General features: G+C 37.9%; 1 protein-coding gene across 1 annotated transcript in view; it reads left to right on the top strand.

Moving 5' to 3' along the window:
* Positions 1-22,204, top strand: part of ESYT3 (extended synaptotagmin 3) — a gene marked incomplete at its 5' end in the record, with an annotated part of 44,317 nt that overhangs the window by 5,164 nt on the left and 16,949 nt on the right. The window contains 10 exons of the mRNA XM_081328074.1: positions 2,488-2,529; positions 3,871-4,005; positions 5,109-5,185; positions 13,188-13,254; positions 13,346-13,435; positions 16,846-16,901; positions 18,130-18,250; positions 19,051-19,224; positions 20,213-20,295; positions 21,608-21,656. Coding sequence (XP_081184200.1) covers positions 2,488-2,529; positions 3,871-4,005; positions 5,109-5,185; positions 13,188-13,254; positions 13,346-13,435; positions 16,846-16,901; positions 18,130-18,250; positions 19,051-19,224; positions 20,213-20,295; positions 21,608-21,656 — 894 coding nt within the window. The remainder of the gene's footprint in view (positions 1-2,487; positions 2,530-3,870; positions 4,006-5,108; positions 5,186-13,187; positions 13,255-13,345; positions 13,436-16,845; positions 16,902-18,129; positions 18,251-19,050; positions 19,225-20,212; positions 20,296-21,607; positions 21,657-22,204) is intronic.

Here is a 22,204-nt window from a genome sequence, read left to right as displayed (position 1 = left end):
AATCAATTAAGCTAGAAAGCAGCAATAAAAGTCCTCTTCACCTTTTCCTCCTGTACCGCTCTGCCTGCTCCTTTTATTCCATAGTCTTTCCTTCTGGCAGGGGTGGTCGCAAACGCCTGGCTCCGCTCCAGAAATCACGGAGCAGAGACGCTGACCAGCTGGGAGCAGCCCAGGCTACGGGGGAGTTCGATCCTTCAGCCGCCCAAGCTTTAAGCTCAGGCGGCCCCGGAGAACTCAACCCCTACCTGGGGGCTCACCCCCTCCTCTTCTCCCGAGGAGGGGGCTTCAAATCCACCCGAACAGCTGATCGGCGCTGTTTCGGGTGGAAATAACACAGCTGAGCCGCGGGCAGCCCGAAAGGGCTGTCTCCGGCGCCGCGCCGCCACCGGAAGTCTGTTGCTCAGTTTTTCTAAGGCCCACTTCACATTCTAAGGAAATACCTAGAGTACTGTAAATCAGACATGGCTCATCATTTCATTTACTTTGCATTTTTGTTTTGCATTACAAAGCAATCTCGTGTGAATCACTGTACCATTAGAGATGGGTTTCTTTCCTCCTTGCATAGACCAGATACCTGATAAGGTGGAAGTACACTTAATACTAAGATAGGGAACGTGTTTACTCATCAGTGACTTTTGCTTGGTTGATTATATCTTCTCCCATGCAAGCAGACCACAGGTGGTCTCTCCCTCCAAAATTATTGTTGAGGATGTCTGTGGGGTACTGGTCTTGACCTGTAGCATTTGACTGCTTCTTGCAATGGTTCCATCCCTTTAATGACTTTTTTTGCTGAGTAACAGGAAACTCTGGCAGTGAAGAGATTGCCGTTTCTGCTTACACCTGTAATTTTCTCTTGCTTCTGTAACAGATCATGAACAAGAAACTGCCTAGGTTGATTAGAGGCTAACTGTCCATGCAGGCATTCCTATAAAGTAGAGTGGTAATGAAAAATGCCATTTTTTAAAGGGAGACATGGATCTCTAAAACAGGGTGTACCAGTGGTGGGATTCAATTACTGTATTTTTCCATGTATAAGATGCGTTTGGGGATTAATATGCTCAGACTATGCTATATTAACTAGGATCTCTAATTTAGAGAGTGCTTGTACTGTAAGCCAACATACTATTACCATTATGCCTCAACTAAAAAGTATCTGCAGTGTAGGAAGCATACATAATCTTATAACTTTTGGTAATAATACTTTTATTTATGAATTATATTTGTGCTTTCATCATATTTTTAATTTTATTTATTATGTATCAAATTTTAAAGACCTCCACAGAGGGAGCCCTTTCCTTTTCTATAACCAGGGACTTAGTGTGGCATTTTATTCATGAAGTGAATGGAAACTTAGAAGCACAGGGAAATTAATAACATTGATTGTGAAGAACTTCCAATATATGAATATTATTTAGAAAAGTTGTTATTTTTCCCTTTTGTTTTTTTAAAGCTACATAAGTTTGTTTATAATGAGGTATGCTATCTGTGGCACTTAGAAATATTAATTATTATCTAATTGTAATATTTAATACAATTAAAAGCAAAAACATTATCCTCTAATCTTAATTTAGATCAGACTTCCAGTTAATTTTTTTTAAGAATGCATGGCCCTTTTAATTAAGATATTTGATCACAGACTTTAGGAAAAAGCAATTCTACTTACTAGGGTTACCTTAAGATGTAAATACAAAATAGGCCTTTATTGTTGCTCACTTTTTAATAAGTTGCAATGCACAAATTTTATCTGTACAATAAATCTGGTTTACTATGAAGAGTTAGCATAAAGCTAACAAGATGAAATAAATCACTTTATTTCACATTAGCATGAGTGACCAAAATTGAAGGTAAAAAAATCCCAGTATTTAAGTGATCTCCACTCTTAAATGTGTGAGAACTTGGATTGCATGTTAGGGATAATTGTGGGCTTCTATAGATGCCATTGTCGATTCCTGGATAGTTGGTTGACTTACTCCAATTGAGTATTCTCAGAAGAAGAAGCTGTCAGACAGAAGTGTTTTTCAGAAATATTGCTTAATTTACTTTTAACTGGAAGTTTCACAAACTAAATTTTGGGTTTATTTGATTGATTGATTGATTGTTTCTGGAGCAACTAATAATTAACTTCCCATAGAATAAAAAGTAACCCCCTGAACATCAAGATAATAAACAGAAAAACAGAAATTAGTTTGCTTGTATATAAAATGTTGCCTTTTCTAAACGCTATAGCTCTTTCTTTGAGTTGAATTAATCTTGTCTTCCATTTTCAGCATGGAGCTCTGTTTGTAAATGTAATTGTCTCATAATGGATCTAAATCTAAAAATGAACTATATTTTGTAGGGACACTTTTGGTATTGCTATGGAATCATGCTATATAATAGTCCCTTATAATAGTCCTTTGTTAGTCCTATCACTTTACCTGCATCTTGCTTAGTAATTCTCATAATCCATTCAATTTTCACTTGTTTCTTCTTTGCCTTGCTTTACAGGTACACTTCCCAGATGTTGAACGGGTAGAATGGCTGAACAAGGTAAGGCAATGGATATGAAAGGAGCTTTTATCTGATAAGCATAAGGCTGAAATGCTTCTGCTTCAAAGTTTGCTTTGTAACTTGGCTGTTGAATCACCCGTGAATACGCTTGTTTGCTCTAGTTAAGTGGCTGGGGTAAGTTGGGTATCATTTGTATCACGTTCAGGGTTTGCCCTGAAGTTTATTTGATCAGCATTCTCTTCCCGCTGAAGAAAAAAACATTGCCATCTGCCTTTGCCAGGATCCCTCCAAAACAAATTGTGCAGCGATCATTGTTACCAAAACTAACTAGACATAGCATTTATGTTATAATATATGCTCAGCACTGAAAGCTCTTAGGCAGATCTTCGTAAAACTGGTAGTTATTCTATAATCATCTGACTCTTCCTTGCTGGCCCAAATCTACAATATCCTCAGTGTCATTCAAACTACTGTAAACTGACTGGAAAAGTTGTCATCAGCACCAGACTTTGATCTCGTATGACGTATGGAATGAAATGTCCCCATGTCCAAGTAATAAGATTTGCATATTAGATTCGGAGGAAAAGTGAAATATTGAATTACAGGGTCTAATGTTAGGAGTGCATAGCAATAGCGAGAAGAGGGAGAGAGAGAGAGAGCGACTGGCATGAAAATTTTTCAGTACTTTGGGAAATTTTATGCAGCCCAGGGAAATCATGAAGGAATCTAATTCACAACTTAAAGCAGTATTGTCAAACATGTATTTTAAGCTTGAAAATCATTTTTTCTGAATCTTCTAATCTTGTCACAACAATGCAAAATCATAGCTTCCAGTTCTTCAGCTGGTGTTGGCCTTCGTACACATCCAATTCTTCCCAAGAAGCTAGGGTGTTGTGATGTATCTCTGTGTCATAGGTGCGAATCCAAGCAGGGTGGCCTTTTGTAATTGACAGATAGAAACTTTGTCAGTGTGCAGATTTTCTAAGTGTTGTTCAAGATTTTATGAGAGGGTACCTAGTATGCCAATAATCATGGGGTCCACCACCATAATATTTTAGCTTTTATTTTCAGACCTACTTTGTGGTCTTCTTCAATTCTTTTGTCTTCTACTCTACTATCCCCTACTTATTGCCACATCAATTATGCAAGCTTTCTTCTTTTCAGCAGTTAAATCTGGTGTGTAATATGCCGAGACTATCAGTTTGAATTCAAAAATCCCAACAATATTTAACCTGCTTATTTTCATCTAAAGAGTGTGTGTTCTATCACTTGAGAAACATAAAAGACATTTCCAAAATTGGCATTTTGTCTTCAAATAAAAATGGTAAACAATGGTAATGTAGAAGTGGTGATTTTAGCTTTTTGTTGATTTATGAATAGATTGTTGAACAGTTCTGGCCATTTTTTGGAGCAATTATGGAAAAAACATTTAAGGAAATCCTTGAACCAAAAATCAGAGGAAAGAATGAACATCTGAAAACATGTACATTTACTAGAATCCATCTTGGAGATAAGGTAAGGTGATGTCTTTGAAAATGACTGCCACATCCAGACGAGTTTTTTATGAGTGTATTTTCTGTGTTCATTTAGGCTTAAGATAGATCTGGATCCATTTATTAATTTCTGATGATTTGTGATATAATGATTTATGATATTCACTTTATTAATAATAGCTGCAATAAAATGATTCTGTTCAAACCCATTCCTTAAGTTACTCGACTGAAAGATAAAAGTGCAGATAGGGTAATAAAAAATAGATGTTTGTGCAAAAGGATTGTGAACTTTTGTCCATTATATTCAAAATAGGTACTGTATTCTCAGAATCTTTCAGATTGTACTTGGTTGTCCTCAAGATGTTAGTGGTAAAACAATAACAAATAGATGCTGCAACTTTAAAATTTAATTCCTGTTATGGTAGGAGGCAGTACTCTGAACTTTTCTTATGATGTTTTCTCCCACCCTGTTCTGAATATCTAGTTGTTGTCAAGTAGTCTGTATTTATCAGGGTTATCAATGGTTTTTAAAAAAAATCCTCTTTCCATTTATTATTCACTAGTTTTATTAATATAAAAAGAGTAAAGATCCTTTGTTTTGTTATTTTAAAAATGCACAAAATACTATTGAAAGAAAATGTTTTGCATTGTCAATTCAATTACTTAGTTAAGACTTAATTTTGTTCAGTAATCTTAAATTGGAATTGGAATTTCTGTTTTCTTAGGGAGTTTTTAAATTTCGAATTTCTCTCTGTTCAATTCAACAGCTAACATTTCTGGCTGTTTGAATTTTAAAATGCAAAGTTAGTGGCTGCAGTACAGTACAGCCTTTCCTCAAAAGATGCCTCCCAGATGTGTTGGAGAAAAATCTTTGAACTCCCTGGTGACTGGAAATGATACCAGGTTTAGTTGCAATACCTCTGAAGGGTAGCAGATTAGAAAATACTCTGTAATCTTTCTCTCCTGCCCATTGTTTTGTTTTCTTTCTGCAGATTTTTTAAAAATTACAATAGCTCTAGCTTGATGTTTGGCTGTTGTTATATTTGTGCTAAGTTAAATGGGCCTTTCTTATTGATATATTTCTCATTGCTGCATCAGTAATACTATTGCATGCTTTGTTTTCAGTGCCCTAAAATTAAAGGAGTGAAAACCTACACCAAAGAAGTTAATCGAAGACAAGTAATCCTGGACTTGCAGATATGGTAGTATAGAACTGCATTGTTTCCTATGGTTTATCATTGGGAAAGCACAGTGGCGTAGCGTGGGGGGTGCAGGGGGGCCAGCCGCACCGGGCGCAACATCTGGGGGGGTGCATTAGATGCATTTTACTTTAATTACATCAGTATTTTCATAACAAACAATACATGTGCTTAGGGGGTAAGGGTTTCTTTAATCTAGTGGAAGAGACTCGAGTGCTAAAATCCACAGGTTAGGGGGCGCAAATTACTTGCCTTGCCCCGGGTGCTGACAACCCACGCTACGCAACTGGGAAAGCACACAATTGGCTTCCTAATAATCAGTGAACCGTGACTTTTTCTGTGCATCTTGTTGCTAATAGTGATTGCTTTGCTTTTCCTAAAGTGATCAGAATAGAGCTGGAAGGGATCTTGGAGGTCTTCTAGTTTAACCCCCTGCTCAAGCAGGAGACCCTATAGCACTTCAGACAGGTGGCTGTCCAGTCTTTTCTTAAAAAGCTCCAGTGATGAAACATCTACACCTTCTGAAGGCAAACTGTTCCACTGCTTACGGTAGTTGTTTTCACTGTTAGGAAGTTTCCCCTTAATTCCAGCTTGCTTCTCTCCTTGAGTAGTTTCCATCCATTGTTTCTTGTCTTGCCTTCTGGTGCTTTGGAAAACAAGCTGACCCCCTCTTGTTTGTGGCAGCCCCTCAACTACTGGAATACTGCTATCATGTCACCCCTAGTCCTTCTTTTCTCTAGACTGGCCATACCTAATTCCTGCAACCGTTCTTCATACATATTTGTTTCCAGGCCCTTAATCATCTTAGTTCCTCTTCTTTGCATTTTTCCCAAAGTCTCATCATCTTTTTTGTAATGTGGTGACCAAAACTGGACGAGGTATTCCAGGTGTGGTCTTATTAAGGCTTTATAAAATGGTACTAACACTTCGTGTTACTTTGATTCTATGTCTCTATTTATGCAACTAAGGATTGCATAAGCTTTTTTGGCTGCCACCGTACACTGCTGGTTCGTGTTTAAGTGATCTTCCACTAGGACTCTAAGGTCCCCCTCTCAGTTACTATTTTTGAGCCAGATTTCACTCAATCTGTACTTGTGCCTTTGGTTTTTCCTGCTTAGATGTAAAACCTTGCTTTTCTCCACATTAAATTTCATGTGGTTGGATAAGGCCCATTGTCCAAGTCTGTCAAGATTTTTTGGATTCTGAGCTTATCCTCTGGGGTATTGGCTATTCCTGCCAGCTTAGTGTCATCTGCAAATTTGATGAGTTCCCCTTCTATCCTCTCATATAAGACATTTATGAAGTTATTGAAGAGTACTGGGCCTGAGATGAAACCTTGTGGTACCCCACTGCTTACTTCCCTCCATGTAGATGTAGTACCATTAAGGACTACTCATTGAGTATAGTTTGTCAGCCAGTTACAAATCCATCTGGTGGTGAGTCTATCCCACATTTTTCTAGTTTACCAAGAAGTAAGTTGTGGTCTACTTTGTCAAATGCCTACAAATATATTTGATGCTATATGATGCTATAAAAATGAAATAGAGACAACTTATGGTACCACATGGCCTGCAAAGATACATTTAGCATGATGAACATGAGTTTAGAGGGGTGTTTCTCTAAGTGTACAGCATGCAAACAAATGAACAAAGATGAGTGTTTGCTTCAAATGGGGAAACGTAGATTGAGACCATCCAGGAAGGATAATGATTGCAGGCTATATTTATAGGAAAAAATGGGCTGATTGGATGCCTGCAGTTTGTTCAACATAGTCCACGTTTAGCAGAGAATATGCATCTGATTAAACCAAGATGTAATGAATATCTTGAAACAAGAACAGAATCATTTAAAAAAAAATCTTAGGTATGAATATAGCAAAAGTCAGTACTTTTGATGTGGAAAGTTTATTGTGCTTCTGTCTAGAAATAGATTAATGATTGGGCATGTAATTATTAGTAATAAGTAATAATGGTAGTGGCCAATTGCATTTGCCTTGAACTTTGTGCATGTAAGAATCTGTGATATTCTATGTTTATGCCCTTGGGTGCCCTGAATATATAAAAATATAGAACGCAATGAAGCCATGTTTAGCTAAGTACTGCCTGAATGCTTTCAAACCTCCTCTTTATAACATGCATTGTTGACATACTTCAGGAGAGTAATCTATTTGGCTGTAGGAGAAAGCTGGTTTAGCACTGGACAGCTTCTCTTCTGGCTCCTTTTATGAAAAAGTGATATGGGTGTTTTCCCCTGCTTAGAGTTTGAGTGAGAACGTAGTTTTCCATTGCAAATAGACCTGTCTTGTTTGACAGGAATCCACAATCCTGCAGTGATTCACAGAGGATGCCTAGTCAAGGGAAAAGGATTCAAAACCAGCTCATCCAGTTAGGCATCCTGGAGGACACATCTTTGTATGTTGATTGGGAGCAGGTGCTGAGTTCTTCCTCCAGTTCAGAGAAAAAAAGGAGGAGCTATTCAAATCGTCAAGCCACCTTCTTATGCGTTGTCCGGCAATGTGGAAAAAAGTTGCGATATGTTGCGACACGTCACGTGACGTGGCAAGTTTGACACCCGTGCTTTAGACTGTCAGGGATAACAAGATGCATGTTGCTAATAGGAAAATATGGCGGCAACATGACAAACTACCAACATCCTCTTAGAACAGCATTATAGGTCTTTGTTTCTCCATTATTTAGTTTATCGCATTACAATGTTTGCTTATCTTAAGTAGTTTAGATTATGATACAGGCAAGTGCAATATTTATAGCTACCTACAATACATATAAACCTGAGTGTGTTGCTACTTATAATTGACACTCTGTTTGTTTGCTTAATCCCTCAATATTGCCTTGTTCAAATATTGGTGAAAAGTGCCTTCATTACATTCAGTGATCCACAAATTATTATATGGCCACATGATTTATTTCCTTGTTCTCTGTAATGGTAATGTGATCTAATTCTCACTGCTTGAAGATGGAAGATCAAATATGATGGTACTCAGCACATAACTGTCTGTTCAGCGGAATTTACTTTTCATGCAGTCTTATGAAATATGCATGTTTGTTTTGTTGAACCTTTCCTAGAAGAAATTCTTTCTATTATAATGTGGGGTGCATTTCTCCAAGCTTAAGGGTGTGGTTTCTGCAGGCTTGACAGATGTTCCCACCGAATTGTGATTTTCATTGGGAAAGTGAAAATTATTAAATACACAGAGTATAATACTAACAGTTAACAGTGAAAGTTATTTTGCATACTAATAAAAGAGATACAGATATCCTGTCTTTGGAAAAGAATGGAAAAAGTGGGAAGTTTTGCTGCTACGATAATGAAATTAGATGTCTCATTTGAAAGTAGAGTGCTAGCTAGAATTCCTCTATCATGTTTGTCTATTTTCTTATATTTCTTACTCAGAATTCTTGAATTCTAATTTCTTGGATTAAGTGTTAAATTATAATGAAGACATTAAATTTCAGTCAGAGCAGAGCTTGGAGGTTTTCTAGTCCAAACCCCTGCTTAAGCAGGAGACCCTATACCATTAATTAAATATAATTTAATATCCGTTTTTTCCCACCTTACTCACGCTTTGGTTTATTTTTAGCCAGCCAATCAAAGGCTAAGGAAAGATTTATTTATTTAAGAAAATTTGTATGACCGCCCACTGACTCTCAATGACTCTGGCTGGCTTACAAAAAAATAAGAACCCAATATACATACAAACAAAAACAATAATACCCCCCTGCTGTCCCTCTCTGCTTTAGTAGGTTAGGTAGATACAACCAGGAAAACATATCTTGAACATACCTTCAAATATGTTCTTGGCCTGCAAAAGACTTTAAAACCATAGTCTTATATCTAGCAAATGAGGTGGGAACCCAGGTTCATTTCACCGAGGCCTCAATGCCACTTATGCCACTGAAGTATCTCATGCATGTGCCCAGCAGTCTGCCATGTATGACTGCATAATCATGATGTTAGTGGTATGTCTCTTATATTGTAACACAGGAAGTTATTTAAAAAGTAAAAAATCAACATAAATCTAAATGCAGGCACTGGTTTCTGACCAATGTAAGTAGCATGTTATGTGAAACCATTCTCTCCATCCTACTTCATTGGGTAGTTTTGTTTGGCTTATCTTTGTCACTGCGTTTTTTTTTAGTTTTGCCAGCTTTGTTCATTTCTGTCTGCACAGTTTCCCCTGCTCTCTGCACCTGTGTTACTATCTTATCATGTAACCATAGTGAATGTCACATGTCCAGCCATGTTATGGTTTTACTCTGTTTTGTCCTACTAAGTGCGCATGTCTAGAAAAAGTTTTCTCACTTTTATTTTGTATTCTGTCTGATGAGAAGATGTAGTCAGCTAGGAGCTTTTCTTTTGCTTTCCAAGTAAAGTTTTATATACAGTAGAATATGCCTCGGATTTCTTTCTTTGATGTTCACCATGCATCAAATGAACCACGGTTCGTCGCCCTCTGATAGGGAAGTAATTATTTCCCTGACAATCTTCTCCTTTTCCTGCCACTGCTAATTAATCTATTCTGCCCCATCAAGCCATTAAAGCAGGACTGGAAGGCAGAGGTCCAGAGGTGGTTGAAAAGAGTAAGAGGAAAAAGTCCCCTCTGTAAAACTCCACGGCTCGCCACATGTTGAAGTGAAATCGGGCACATTCTCACAGCTTTCCCCAACCTGGCTGTTTATAAATGTATGGATTTTGGTTTTCAGATTGTCAGGCAGCATGGTGTTGCTCAGCTCACATAAATTCATTTTGCATGGTTTGCATGTTGTACAAACCTACCGATTTATACTCTTTTATAACCATTGAATTGTCTCACAAAGGACGAGAGGGAGACCGTAGGCAAAGTTCAGACGTTTATTTAGTTCAGCTCCGGACAGCTGACAGGCAACACAAACCGGCTTTTATAGAGAACTGTCAAAACATTACAACCAATCAGTGAACCGTGCTTTCCCGCCGCTAGGGCGGCAGCCAATAGCCTTGCAGTCTGACAGCTCTGGGGCTGTGTTTTTGGCTGCTAGGGGAATCCTCTCAGCTGAGCGGCCGGCTCAGCTGGAGGACCTGATTGGGGACCGCCGTGCTGACAGCTCCGGCGGCTGTCAGCTGGATCGGTCTTGGCGCGTGCATGTTTGCTCTCGGCAGTTCTTTTGACAGCTGTCACTGTCAATGGCTGCCTGCGGGTTTGCGCGCATGCGTTATTTCTTCCGGCAGCCTTTTGACAGCTGTCAACTGTCAACGGCTGCCGGGTCGGGGTTTCCCTAAGATGTTTGAAGGCTCCCGGGGGTTTGGTATGTATCAACCATGCTTAAAGAAACTTCACCTGGTATGTTGGATAAGCTGCATCACAATCTGATCCAGCATTGGCAAAACGTTTGGTCTAGACTCTAGTGAGACCATTTTAGACATAAACTTAACAGCATTGGGGGAAGGTGCTTTTGAGATAATAAACCAACCTGGGAACTTCCAGATATATGGATTTCAACTCCCAGACCCAACCATGTTAGTAACTTAGTCTCCAGTGGCAGAACTGATGATGTCAGGAGAAATATCTGACCATCTCCATCCTTCCTGTATGGGCCTTTTGACTTAGCACATTTTAAGGTAAGGCAGGGGATGCTGACTTTCTGCCTCATTCTGCACATAGAAAAAGATAGTTGAAAGTTGTGCAATGGGATTAATCAAGCAGAAAACATTACCCTAATCAATGAACTAAGGAGAAAACCATATCCCCACCAAAACTGGCAGGGCAACCTATTTTATATAAACAGGGAACAAATCCCACACTCACTAGTACTGATGATATTACCTACTTGGGTAATGTCCCCAAACAAACAACCAAGTCCAGAGAGCACCAAAGACTCTATAATTATTTATGTTCGTTAGACTTATTTGCACCTTCTTTGTTTGGTTACACAGGCAAACATTATTATTTTTGAAAAATAATCATGTAGTTTCAAAAAAGAAAACAAAATTAGATTTTGCTAATGGACACTGATCACTGAAACATCTTTTACTGTATTGCAAGTACACTTTGGATGGTGTGCTAAAGGAAATTATTACTTCTTGCTGCCTTGGAATAACAAAACAATCTTAAGTAAGGCTTTTTACATTCTAGAAGGCTGTAGGAGCTGAGTAAGCATTCTGTCATCCGGTTAATGCAAAAACAGTTTGACAGCAGAACATGACATCTCTGTTAAACATTTTGATAGCAGAAAGGAACACACAGGAAATGCATATTTAGTTTAAACAGTTCCATGATGTTGTGACATGGGACTAAACTTGACTTAGCTTCTTTCCTGGAAATGCTTCCAATTTTTCACTAAGACATGACAGTGCAATTATTAGCAAAGACTGAAAGTAAAAGTGACTGTAAATAGCTCTGTAACTAGACCAAAACAGAAGAGACCAGGCCAGAAGAGATTTGGAGAAGGCTCTACAGTTCTTGCTATTTATGGGCCTGGCTGTAAGACAATACTACATTTATTACAATGCCTTTGTGTTTTTTGGATTCCCAAATGTTCCTATAACACATTCAAATTTAAATGTTCATACTTGACAAAGATAGAACTGTTTTGTGTGAAGGTTCAGTACGGTTGGGGGACTTGTAACATGGAATTTGTATGGAACAACATATTGGTGATCATATATATATATATATATCGAATCTCAGATAAAGGGTATGACTGACTGATGAGAACATAAGAAGTTCGAAATGATCATCTCAGCCTCCCAAATTCTTTATTAGCAATTTGAATAATTTACACAAATAATGAGCTGTCATAAGTTGACTATATCCTGTGGATAGCCTGCCCTTGGGTTAGGCCAAGCAGGAAAGAAAGAGTTAATTAGCAAGGTGCATTCAAAAGCCTTGACAAATACTTAACACACACACACACACACACACACACACACACACACACATATATATATATATATATATATATATATATATATATATATATATATATATATATATATATTATTTATTTATCCATCTATTTTGCTGTTCAAATGAATTAGTTTTGTTGCCATCAAGCAGCAAGAATATTTATTAGACAACAGTTATTGTTTATCTGCAATATGTTGAAGTCAGCAATATAAACTCATGTGCATGCATACTTGATGTTAGATACAGTTTAAAGATTGGGAACTTTGGTTAACCCCCGAGTGACCTTTCTTAGGTATTTTATGTGTGAACCGCTATTCCTGTTAGAAATTCTCTGCAATATTTAAGCAGCAAGAATAGGAATTATAATTTGCAGAATGCCATTGGAGCCCTATTATTAAGCGGTGTTAATCTTATTTCAGTATAATGCTTGAATCTGAATGAGTCATCATCTTTCTTTGTAATTCCAGAGTGTTTTCTGATTATTGCAATTAGTAAATTCTGTATAGTTTTTCATTAAGGGGTTTTTATGGCAGGAAAAAATAAAAATAATAAGATATTAATGCATGGTATCTTATTACTTAGCAAAAAAGCCAACCAAAGGAGAAAAGTAGATACATTTTCACTGATTCTTGATGTTTGTATGTACGTATGTGTATGTATTTATGCATTCATATATATACTGTATACGTACACAAACATAACATTTATCAAATTTACGAGATTTCCTGAAAGTTACATAGTAATAAAGGAAATTGGGTTAATCTGGCAAATATATTACTTGATATGCCCAAATAAATAATTGAATAAATGTTAAGGTCTTTATTACGCTATGTGTAGCAGAAAAACATTACCATAATAAGAAAATAAAGTACTGTAATAAGTTATCTGCTTCACAAAGCAAATGTGATGTGATATAGTATCTCTGGTCTAAAACTGTATTCATACATGTTCTTATTATGCCTTTTTAATCAGAGTTTATTCTTCATCTCATACTATTACAATACAAGAAATTTCTTTAAAATAATAAGAAAATACAATGATTTGTCTTTTATTTTGTTCTCCCCCCTCCTAATTAATACCCAGCTAATTGAAACACCTTCTCAGTTATATAGGGGATTGTGAAATTCACATGGAGCTCTCCAAGCTTAAAGTAGGAGTGAAAGGACTACAGGTAGGTACAGAACAACTTACGAAACATTTTTCAGATATTTCCTATTTTTTTCCTTCCTGGAAAAAAAATCAACATTATTTTTTTTTTGCAGTTGTATGGAACATTACGAGTAATTCTGGAGCCCCTTCTGACAGATGTACCCTTTTTTGGAGCAGTAACTATGTTTTTTCTACAGAAACCTGTAAGTCAATTCTGATACACCATTATAGAAACAGAAAGAGAACAGCTGGGTTAGACTAACCAGGAGTCTGGTAGCACATTTTCCAGACAACAAATTTTATGAGAAGACTTTTAATTTGTAAGTCAAATTAACAAATTAGCACTCTTCATGTTTTTTTATTTTTTTGCCAATTTAGAAATAGTGTCCTTCCAGGTTAGCACTGCTGATTTACACGTTGGTCTATTATAAAACAAAACATACTGTTTTATAATAGAATTGAGAAACTCCTTATGAAATAAGGAAGATTATTTCTTCTTTCCAAACATCCTTTTAAACAAAGAATACCAAACCAAACAGGAAGATAGCTTTAAAGCATGCCAACTGGATTGTTGCCGAAGGAAGACCAGGAGGCAGCAGGCACAGTTAACAATTTATTTTGGACTCGTGTCCCGGGCGAGGCACCGCCGGGATTCACTCTTATTTATACACGAAACTTTGTAACAAAAAAACAATCAGCTGGCGGTGTTCTCCCTCCACGCGGCGGCAGCCAATCAGGCGAGATCAGCTGTGGCAGCCGCGGCTGTCAACGAGCTGTTGCTGTGGCCAGCTGGCAGCTTTGACAGCTCCGGATGAACTGCGCATGCGCGGCCCAGGCAACCTTGACAGCTGTCAGTGAACTGCGCCTGCGCGGCAGTTTGACAGCTGTCAAAGTCAGCCGCTTGCTGCGCCGGCGGGGGTGAGAGGCGGCAGCCCTTTTGACAGCTGTCAACGGGCTGCCGTGTCTTCCTCACGAACGTGTGAGGAGAATGAACTCGTGTTTCCCTCACGAACGTGTGAGGTGAATAATTAATTTAACAGCCGATATATAACACCAACATACTACCGTTCAGAGATAGTAGTATTTAATAAGTTCGGTTAATTTAACTCCAAATATTTCACTGTAGCTTTTCAAGGAAGTACCCTCCATGATAGCTAGAAATAAAAGTATGAAAACTTTAAGGAATACAATCAGCACTGAAAGAGCAATTTAGAATATTATGTAACCTAGTATAGCCCTTTTTAAAGTAAAATGAAGCCATTTAAAAATAACCCAACATTTAATAGTGTAAGTAAGTATTCAGGTTAACTTTCAAGAACCAAATGGGTTTTCAAGACCCATTTAAATCAATAAACATTAAGCCAAAACACAAGTTCCTTCAGCATGAGTTTCACATATCTGAAACCATTTCTAAAAGGACATATGTGTGCTGCTAGGTTGCCTCAGGGTGAAGATGAGACCGTTCAGGTAAGGCGGACTGCATTACCCCTGCCTCAGTCCATCCCTAACCTATTGAGAAAGTAATTTCTACTCCTATTTTCTTGCTTTGTATTAAAAGAGATTTTGATTTTCTCCATGTAGATGCAAGTAGTGTAAACCAATCTATCTAATGAGTGGATTTCATTCTATCTCATACAACTTCTACTCCTAGTGGTTAGTGTCTCCGCCAAATCCATGGACTATGTTTTCAAGGCTGAACGTTTTAGGTGTCTTTAGTGAAACCATAAAATTTGGGTGCCTCCCTCCCTCCCAAATGTTCAGTACACTGTCACAGCAAACTGCCATACAACTGTAAATTAAAATTGTAAAAGGTAAAGGTAAAGGTTCCCCCGCACATGCGTGCTAGTCATTTCCAGCTCTAGGGGCCGGTGCTCATCTCTGTTTCAAAGCCGAAGAGCCAGCGCTTGTCCGAGGACGACTCCGTGGTCATGTGGCCGGCATGACTAGACGCCAAAGGCGCACGGAACGCTGTTACCTTCCCACCGTAGTGGTCCCTATTTTTCTACTTGCATTTTTACATGCTTTTGAACTGCTAGGTGGGCAGAAGCTAGGACGAGTAACAGGCGCTCACTCTGTTACGCGGCACTCGAGATTCCACACGCCAAACTGCCGACCATCTGATCGACGAGCTCAGCATCCTAACCCACTGAGCCACCGCATCCCTTTAAAATTGTAGTATGGGGGAAAAAAATGTTTCATGTATTTGAACAGTGTCTGGTGAGGGAACTACAGAAGCCAACTAATCTGTAAATCTATCGGTAGTCTATTTCGATTAACATACAGCCTGTGTACCCAAGGTACAGGATGATAAGAAAAAGGCACCATCTGAAACCCTCTATTATCACACCACTATGCATAAGATCACAGCTTTTATATTGTGCTCTAGAGACCTATACATCACTCTGACTTTTCAATTATTTTGTATACAAGGGGAAAAATAGTATTAGTTCCAAAAATTGCTTTGGCTTAAAATTTCTAAGCTTCCTCTCTGCCTCATTGCACTAAAATTAATGTTCACAGTCTTGCATGCTCAAACACCATCTTCACCTATACGCTGTATTTATTTTATTTTTTGTATTTTATTGATTAAATTTCTACATGGCCCATCTCACTTAAGTTACTTTGGGTGCTTTACAGCACAGAATAAAACCATATAAACCCATGAACCAAATTCAAATTGAAAAGAAGAGTTAAGAACAAATTAAAATTTACAAGGAAAAACAAACATCAGTTAAAATTCAGAAGGCTAAAAGCATTGAAAGAGATGCTTTACTGAACTGTAGGATTCGTGGAAGAGGTCTCTGAACCCCTGGTAGTCATCTCCAACCCCATGGAGGAAGCAGGGAAGAAGGTCCTTGCAGTGCTATGTTAATTCAGCACTCAGAATGCATGGTATTCCTAAAACCAGCTATGTGAGTTCTGTCATTAGCAAAGTACATACATCTGACGGACATGTGTCAAGTTTAGAACATTGACACATGCCGATTGTCTCAGCCTTTCATTGCAAGGGCATGAGAAGAATCCAGTCAGAATGACAGGCTCCAGTGAAGGAAATGAACCAAGGTCTTGATGGTGCTTATTCATCTCCTTTGAATGCAAACCATTCAGGTATGTTGCTGCCCTGAGGCTGCCTTGCTAGATGGCTAGTTTTCTTGCTCATGGAACTTGTAGCAGTGGCCAAAATGCCTTTTATAATTGGTGGGTAATAGAAATGACCACACAATTCCTCAAGGCTTGAGTGGTTGACAGTCTGAATTCACTCAGAATGGCCACACAATACTCATCATGCTGAATTAAAATACCATAAACATATCAGATGAATGAAGGATGCTTCATTAGATGCTCTCAAATGTCTGAATCATTTTATTGTATAATTATGGTGATTTTATTATGCTCAATATTCTTGACTTTTTCAATGGCATGCTATAATGCTCTGCATGGAGAAAAGATTGCAGGTTCCTTTCCTGCCATCTCCAATAGGATCTCATGGACCATACGGCTAATTTGATGTAAACAGTCTTCCATGTTCCTGACTTTGACAAATAATTTAAAACCAGTTCTGTTTTCAGTTATTAACCTTGCGTTTTTGTTGTTGGTTTAATTCTTATTGTAGCACTTGGAAATCAATTGGGCAGGGCTAACAAATCTGTTGGATGCTCCAGGCATTAGGTAAGTGCCTCCCTCCAAATGAGTGGGAACAATCTAAATATTAAAGACCCGGTTTAGTGGTTTAGGTGCTGTCATAGGAACCAGGAGACTGTAAGTTCTAGTCCTGCCTTAGGTATGAAAAACCAGCTAGGTGACTTTGGGCCAGTCACACTCAGCCCAGCCCACCTCACAAGGTTATTGTTACAGGGAGAAAGGAGTATTAATTATGTTCACCACCTTGAATTATTTAAAACAACAATACCAAATAAAATATCAAAATGGAGGTTAAATGGAAGAGATGTTATATGGCAATTCTACAACAGGGACAGCTTATTGTGGGTGAGCACAGGACCAATCAAACAGAAGCTATGTCCTTCATAGACATTCTGGCAAGTAGGGATCACACAGAATCTTATACAGTAGATTCTTAGTTTGTTTTGTAATTCTAGTTAGAAATGTCAGGGCCATTTTAGCTATTTGCTTTCTAGTGGGAATTTTTGCTTTCATTGCTACTTTAGCCCCATCAGAACAAAAGTAATGTGTCAATTTGTTAGGGTTAGGAGTTTTGTTGTTTTATATTTACTGATAAAAAAGTAAAAGCTGTTGAAATAAAAGAATTTAATATGAGATGCAAATGGATATACTGGTAGATATACTGCCTGCAAAGTCAGCTGGTGATAAGAGTTCTGGGAGTTGAAAGCCACCATCTTTAAGTTGCCAAGGTTGAAAAACACCGGTATAGTGGTTAAAGCACCAGCCTAGAACCCAGGAGACTGTGAGTTCAAGTCCTGCCTTCAACACAAAGCCAGATGGGGATTGGTCCAGTCCCTCTCTCTTCTAGGAAGAAGACAAGCACAGGCTGCATCTGGAAATCTTGCCAAGAAAACAGCAGGAACTTGTTCAGGCATTTGCCAGTGTCAAGTGGATGTTGAAGGCATTAAATAACTAGCTTGGGCTTATCTGCACCTTGTTTTCTATGTTTTCTTCAGCAGACAAGATATTCTGTCTTAAATGACTTACCTGTCTGTAACAAAGCATCCTAAACTCTCAGGCTGAAAATAAAATTGAGCACGCATCCCTTCTACTCCCCCATCCCTGCATCCCAGATCTCTTGATGGGCAACAGGCATTGGCAGTCTGCTAAGATGGAGTCTACAAATAATACAAGAGTCACAAACTCAGTAGAGCAGTGTGACACACATATACTCTTCCATTTTGTTTTGAATTAAATGTCTCCTTCATTATTTCAGTTTATTGTCAGACTCGCTAATTCAAGATCTCATTGCTTCCCGGCTGGTGTTGCCAAATAGAGTCACCATCCCATTGAAAAAGAACATGAATGTGACTCAGTTGCGGTTTCCAATTCCACGTGTAAGTCTGGGGTCAGAGTTGCTCTTCGTTAGTGAGACGCCTGGCTCAAAATATAGAAAAAAGGATGCTTCTAAAGAGTGAGGCTTACCCCAACTTGTTTGTTCTTTTACACACCTGCAGTACAGTGACACTTAAAGGGGAGATTACAAACTTGCCCCATGTTTGTATTTGAATTAGCACAGCGGAGAGAAAGTTATAGGGCAAAAAATTATCTAATTGTCTTAATTAATAGTCGCTATTTGCCTTTTCATCTCTTTTCAGTCCCTTTCTTTATCCAGAATATCACATAACTTTAAAAAGTTTGGGAAAGCTTCCTTTTGATTAAAAAAAAACCATCCTGATTTGGAGAGAATTTTTGAGCAGACAAAAGCCTGGTGGGAATCAGCTCAGAAGGAATGAAGCTCAGTAAATACGCAGCAGACTTATAATTAGTGCAAGTTTATTTTGGTAAATAATTTTAAAAAGGCATTGTGTGTCTCCCCCTCCTCCTCCAATTCACCAGAGAATCATCAACAGCAAACTTATTGGCTTTTCTTCTTATCCACCACAATAAGAGGCACAAAGAAAGATCGTTAGAGATTGATGTAAGGCTCGTAATAAAAGCAAAATGCAAAATAACAACATAGATTTTTCTAATAAATTTAAATGTTCTGCTGGCAAACCTCATTTAAATTGCTTCTGTGGGTTGTGGTTTGAGACATTCCCCACTTCCCTTTATGATATGTTGATAATACTATATATCAGAGAGATCCCCTGGGGTGAACATTCTACATAATATTTAACAATTATATGTTTTCAAGGGAGTCCTAAGAGTGTATCTTTTAGAAGCCGAAAATCTTGTCCAAAAAGACAACTTCCTTGGGGCAATCAGGGGCAAGTCGGATCCTTATGCTCTCCTTCGAGTCGGTCTGGTGCAACTCCGGAGCAAAACAGTACAAAGAGATCTGAATCCCATCTGGAATGAAATGTTTGAGGTGAAACTTCTCCTTGTTTATTTAGAAACAAAGTGCTGGGGATTATTTGCAATATCACCCACCTCCTGAATCTTATGTAGCAGATTTGAAATGGTACATATCTCAAACAGTGCAAGGGAGAAATGGACAAGGGGGAAAAAAAACAAATTGTTGTGGAGGTTGACTCACATAATGCCAGATCAGGTCCTAATGCTGAAACAGGTCAGTGGTTGGGTCTTGGAGTTTTGCATATATATATATGCCTTCTCCAAATTAAGCCCCACAGAATGTAGGGGAAGTTTTTTTCTCCTTGTGAATAGAGGAATACAGACTATCTGAATGTATTTTTGAAACTAAACATGTTCCAAAAGACTTTTTGTTTCTGTAAATACTTTGAATAAGGAATATAATCAAGTGATTGAGGAAACAGTATTTCAGCAGGAATAGGCAACCAAATACTTTTCAGATATTCTGACTGCAACTCCCAGAATCCCTGAATGTCAGCCATTTTGCTTCATGTCTAAGGGCGTTGTAGTCCTAAGCATCCAAAAGTCATTAAAATATATGTCTTGTTGCCAGCAACAGAAATGGATTAATTACAAACTAATTTACAGGAGTAAACAGTTTACAGGAATAATGGAATACTAATTTACAAAAGGAAAAACCCCCACCCATTTTAAATATTGTCCGCTTTGTCCTGTTGTTCTAAAGAAAGTGAAAGAAAGGCTATTTGAAAGGCTTTTTCATGAAGCTTTTGGAATAACTCTAAGTTCTCTTGAAAAAAGCTTTTCAATTAAACCAGTAAGTATAATAAATTAAAGAATATTTGAAAGTTTTTTGTTGCTGTTTCACCAAGAAGTCTATTTATGCATTAGTGCATGGGTGTCAAACTTGCTGCTTCACGTGATATGTCGCAACGTATTGCGACTTTTTCCCCGCATTGCTGGAGCTGGGGTGGGCATGGCCTCCTAGCTCTTTTGTTACTTAATTTTGCTTTCATTCATTTCAGTTTGTTGTTCATGAAGTACCCGGTCAAGATCTAGAAGTTGATCTTTATGATGAAGATCCAGATAAAGATGATTTTTTGGGCAGGTAAGGAATACAGATTTCCTCTTGTATGTATTTAAAGTTATACTGTGTCTTTTTCTGCCACGTGGCAGCTTAGAGTCAATGGAATTGGTATGGGCATTTCTGTACATTCAGAAACAGCGAATATTTTTGATTTGTGCATAACCTTTCTGAATGCAGGTAGAGTATTGCATGTTTGAATGCTGCTGCTTCCAAAAAAAAGTCATCATAAAGAAGTATAATGTTGGGGATGAATTAATTCCAGCTCATCTTCTGATCTGAGCTTTAAAAGAAGCACAACTTTTGATACAAAAAATATCTATTCCTCCAATGTGTGTTGTACAGTCCCAAGAAAAATTATACCTTTTATTTATCAATATACATGTTGCATATTGAAGTTGAGCCTAAATGGTGCTTTTTCATGTTCTGTTCAAAAAAAGTCACTAAAATATGAGTTGGTTCTGGGCATTTTGTCACTGGCACGTCACCCCAGATTGTTTTATTAGTAAATATGGCACATGCCTATCACCATAACTTGCATGCACATAGCTGTTTTCCACTAAGCCAGTCTTTGCCAGGCATGAAGAATCAGGACCACACATTAGGTTCCGGTTAAGATGATTTATGGTCTACTCCTATACATAAAAATCTAGTCAACTAACAATCAGCACTAAATTGGTTTTACCTAAGAGTTAACAGAATTAAAGGGGAGTCTGGGCTTGGATTGCTTGTTGGAATGTAATGAATTAGGATTGATTTTTTTCTTGACTCTACCCCTGGACCCTGCCTCTTCTTCTCCTACAGTTGTAGAATTTGTAGTGGTTTGTTCCATTGCAATGGAAGAGTCTCTTCTCTTATTAAATATAAATCTTAACAAACCAGAACCTTGCTCAACTTGAATTACTCATGGACTGGGCTGTGGTTTCAAAGAATTCTGACATAGAACATCCAATAGAAATATACAGCGTTACTAGGTTTTGTAAGTGAAGAAACCACTCTACTCTCAGAGAACTCCATGTTTTTCCAGCCTAGGCATATTATATCTATTGAAGAAGAACAATATCAATTATTATTTGTCTACAAAGAGGTTATTTTTTTACAACCTTTATGGTTGCACTAGGCTCAGGATCAAATATCTTCTTTGGGAGCATTCAGTCATTAGAAGCCAGAATATTTCATGGAACTATAGGAGATACCATATTTTTTTTTAAAAAAAGCACAGTTCAGTATAAGGTGCTATAAGCCTCCATAGCACCATATGGTACCTATTCATTATGAAAACAAATACAACTGTCCCAGAGGATTTCCTTTGTGTGACTTTTTATTTTTTTCACAGCTTGGTTATAAACCTTGTAGATGTGATGAAAGACAGAATTGTTGACGAGGTAAGTTTTGTTTTGGCTTAACACGTGTCACAGTAGTTGCTAAAAGGTATGCCTATTTTATGAGTGATCAGCTATAAAAACATTAGGTTTTTACTAAATGTAAATATTAGTAGGACTACTTTTTTCAGGCATTTGAGTTCTCATTGCTGTTACGGGAAATTAGAAATGTATGTATAGGTTGTGAGATAGGAGAGTCTTGTAAAAGCTTCACAGATTAATAGTTTTGTGGTAGCATTGGTTTTCAAGGGAAATTTCATTATACTGAGGGTTTGTGGCACCAACAGGTATGTATGTGTGCAAGTAAACAGATCAAGTGGTGCAAGAATCTTTGCACCATCAAGTAAATGAGTGCACATGTAGTACAATAAGATTACTGATCATATTCTGCTTCTTAAGAGACTAAGTGGATCAATTGAATACTCAGCATTTTGAGAGTATTTAAATGGAGGAGCAATTTGCTTTTGAGTAGAACATGGAGGGGCCAGATAGGTTGCAGCTATCAGCTCTTCAGAGTAGATCAGATCAGGAAACAGACTCCACAGGAACTC

The sequence above is a fragment of the Vipera berus genome (genome assembly GCF_964194415.1).
Source record: "Vipera berus genome assembly, chromosome: 1".
NCBI lineage: Eukaryota > Metazoa > Chordata > Lepidosauria > Squamata > Viperidae > Vipera > Vipera berus.
This window is presented reverse-complemented; position numbering and strand designations above follow the sequence as displayed.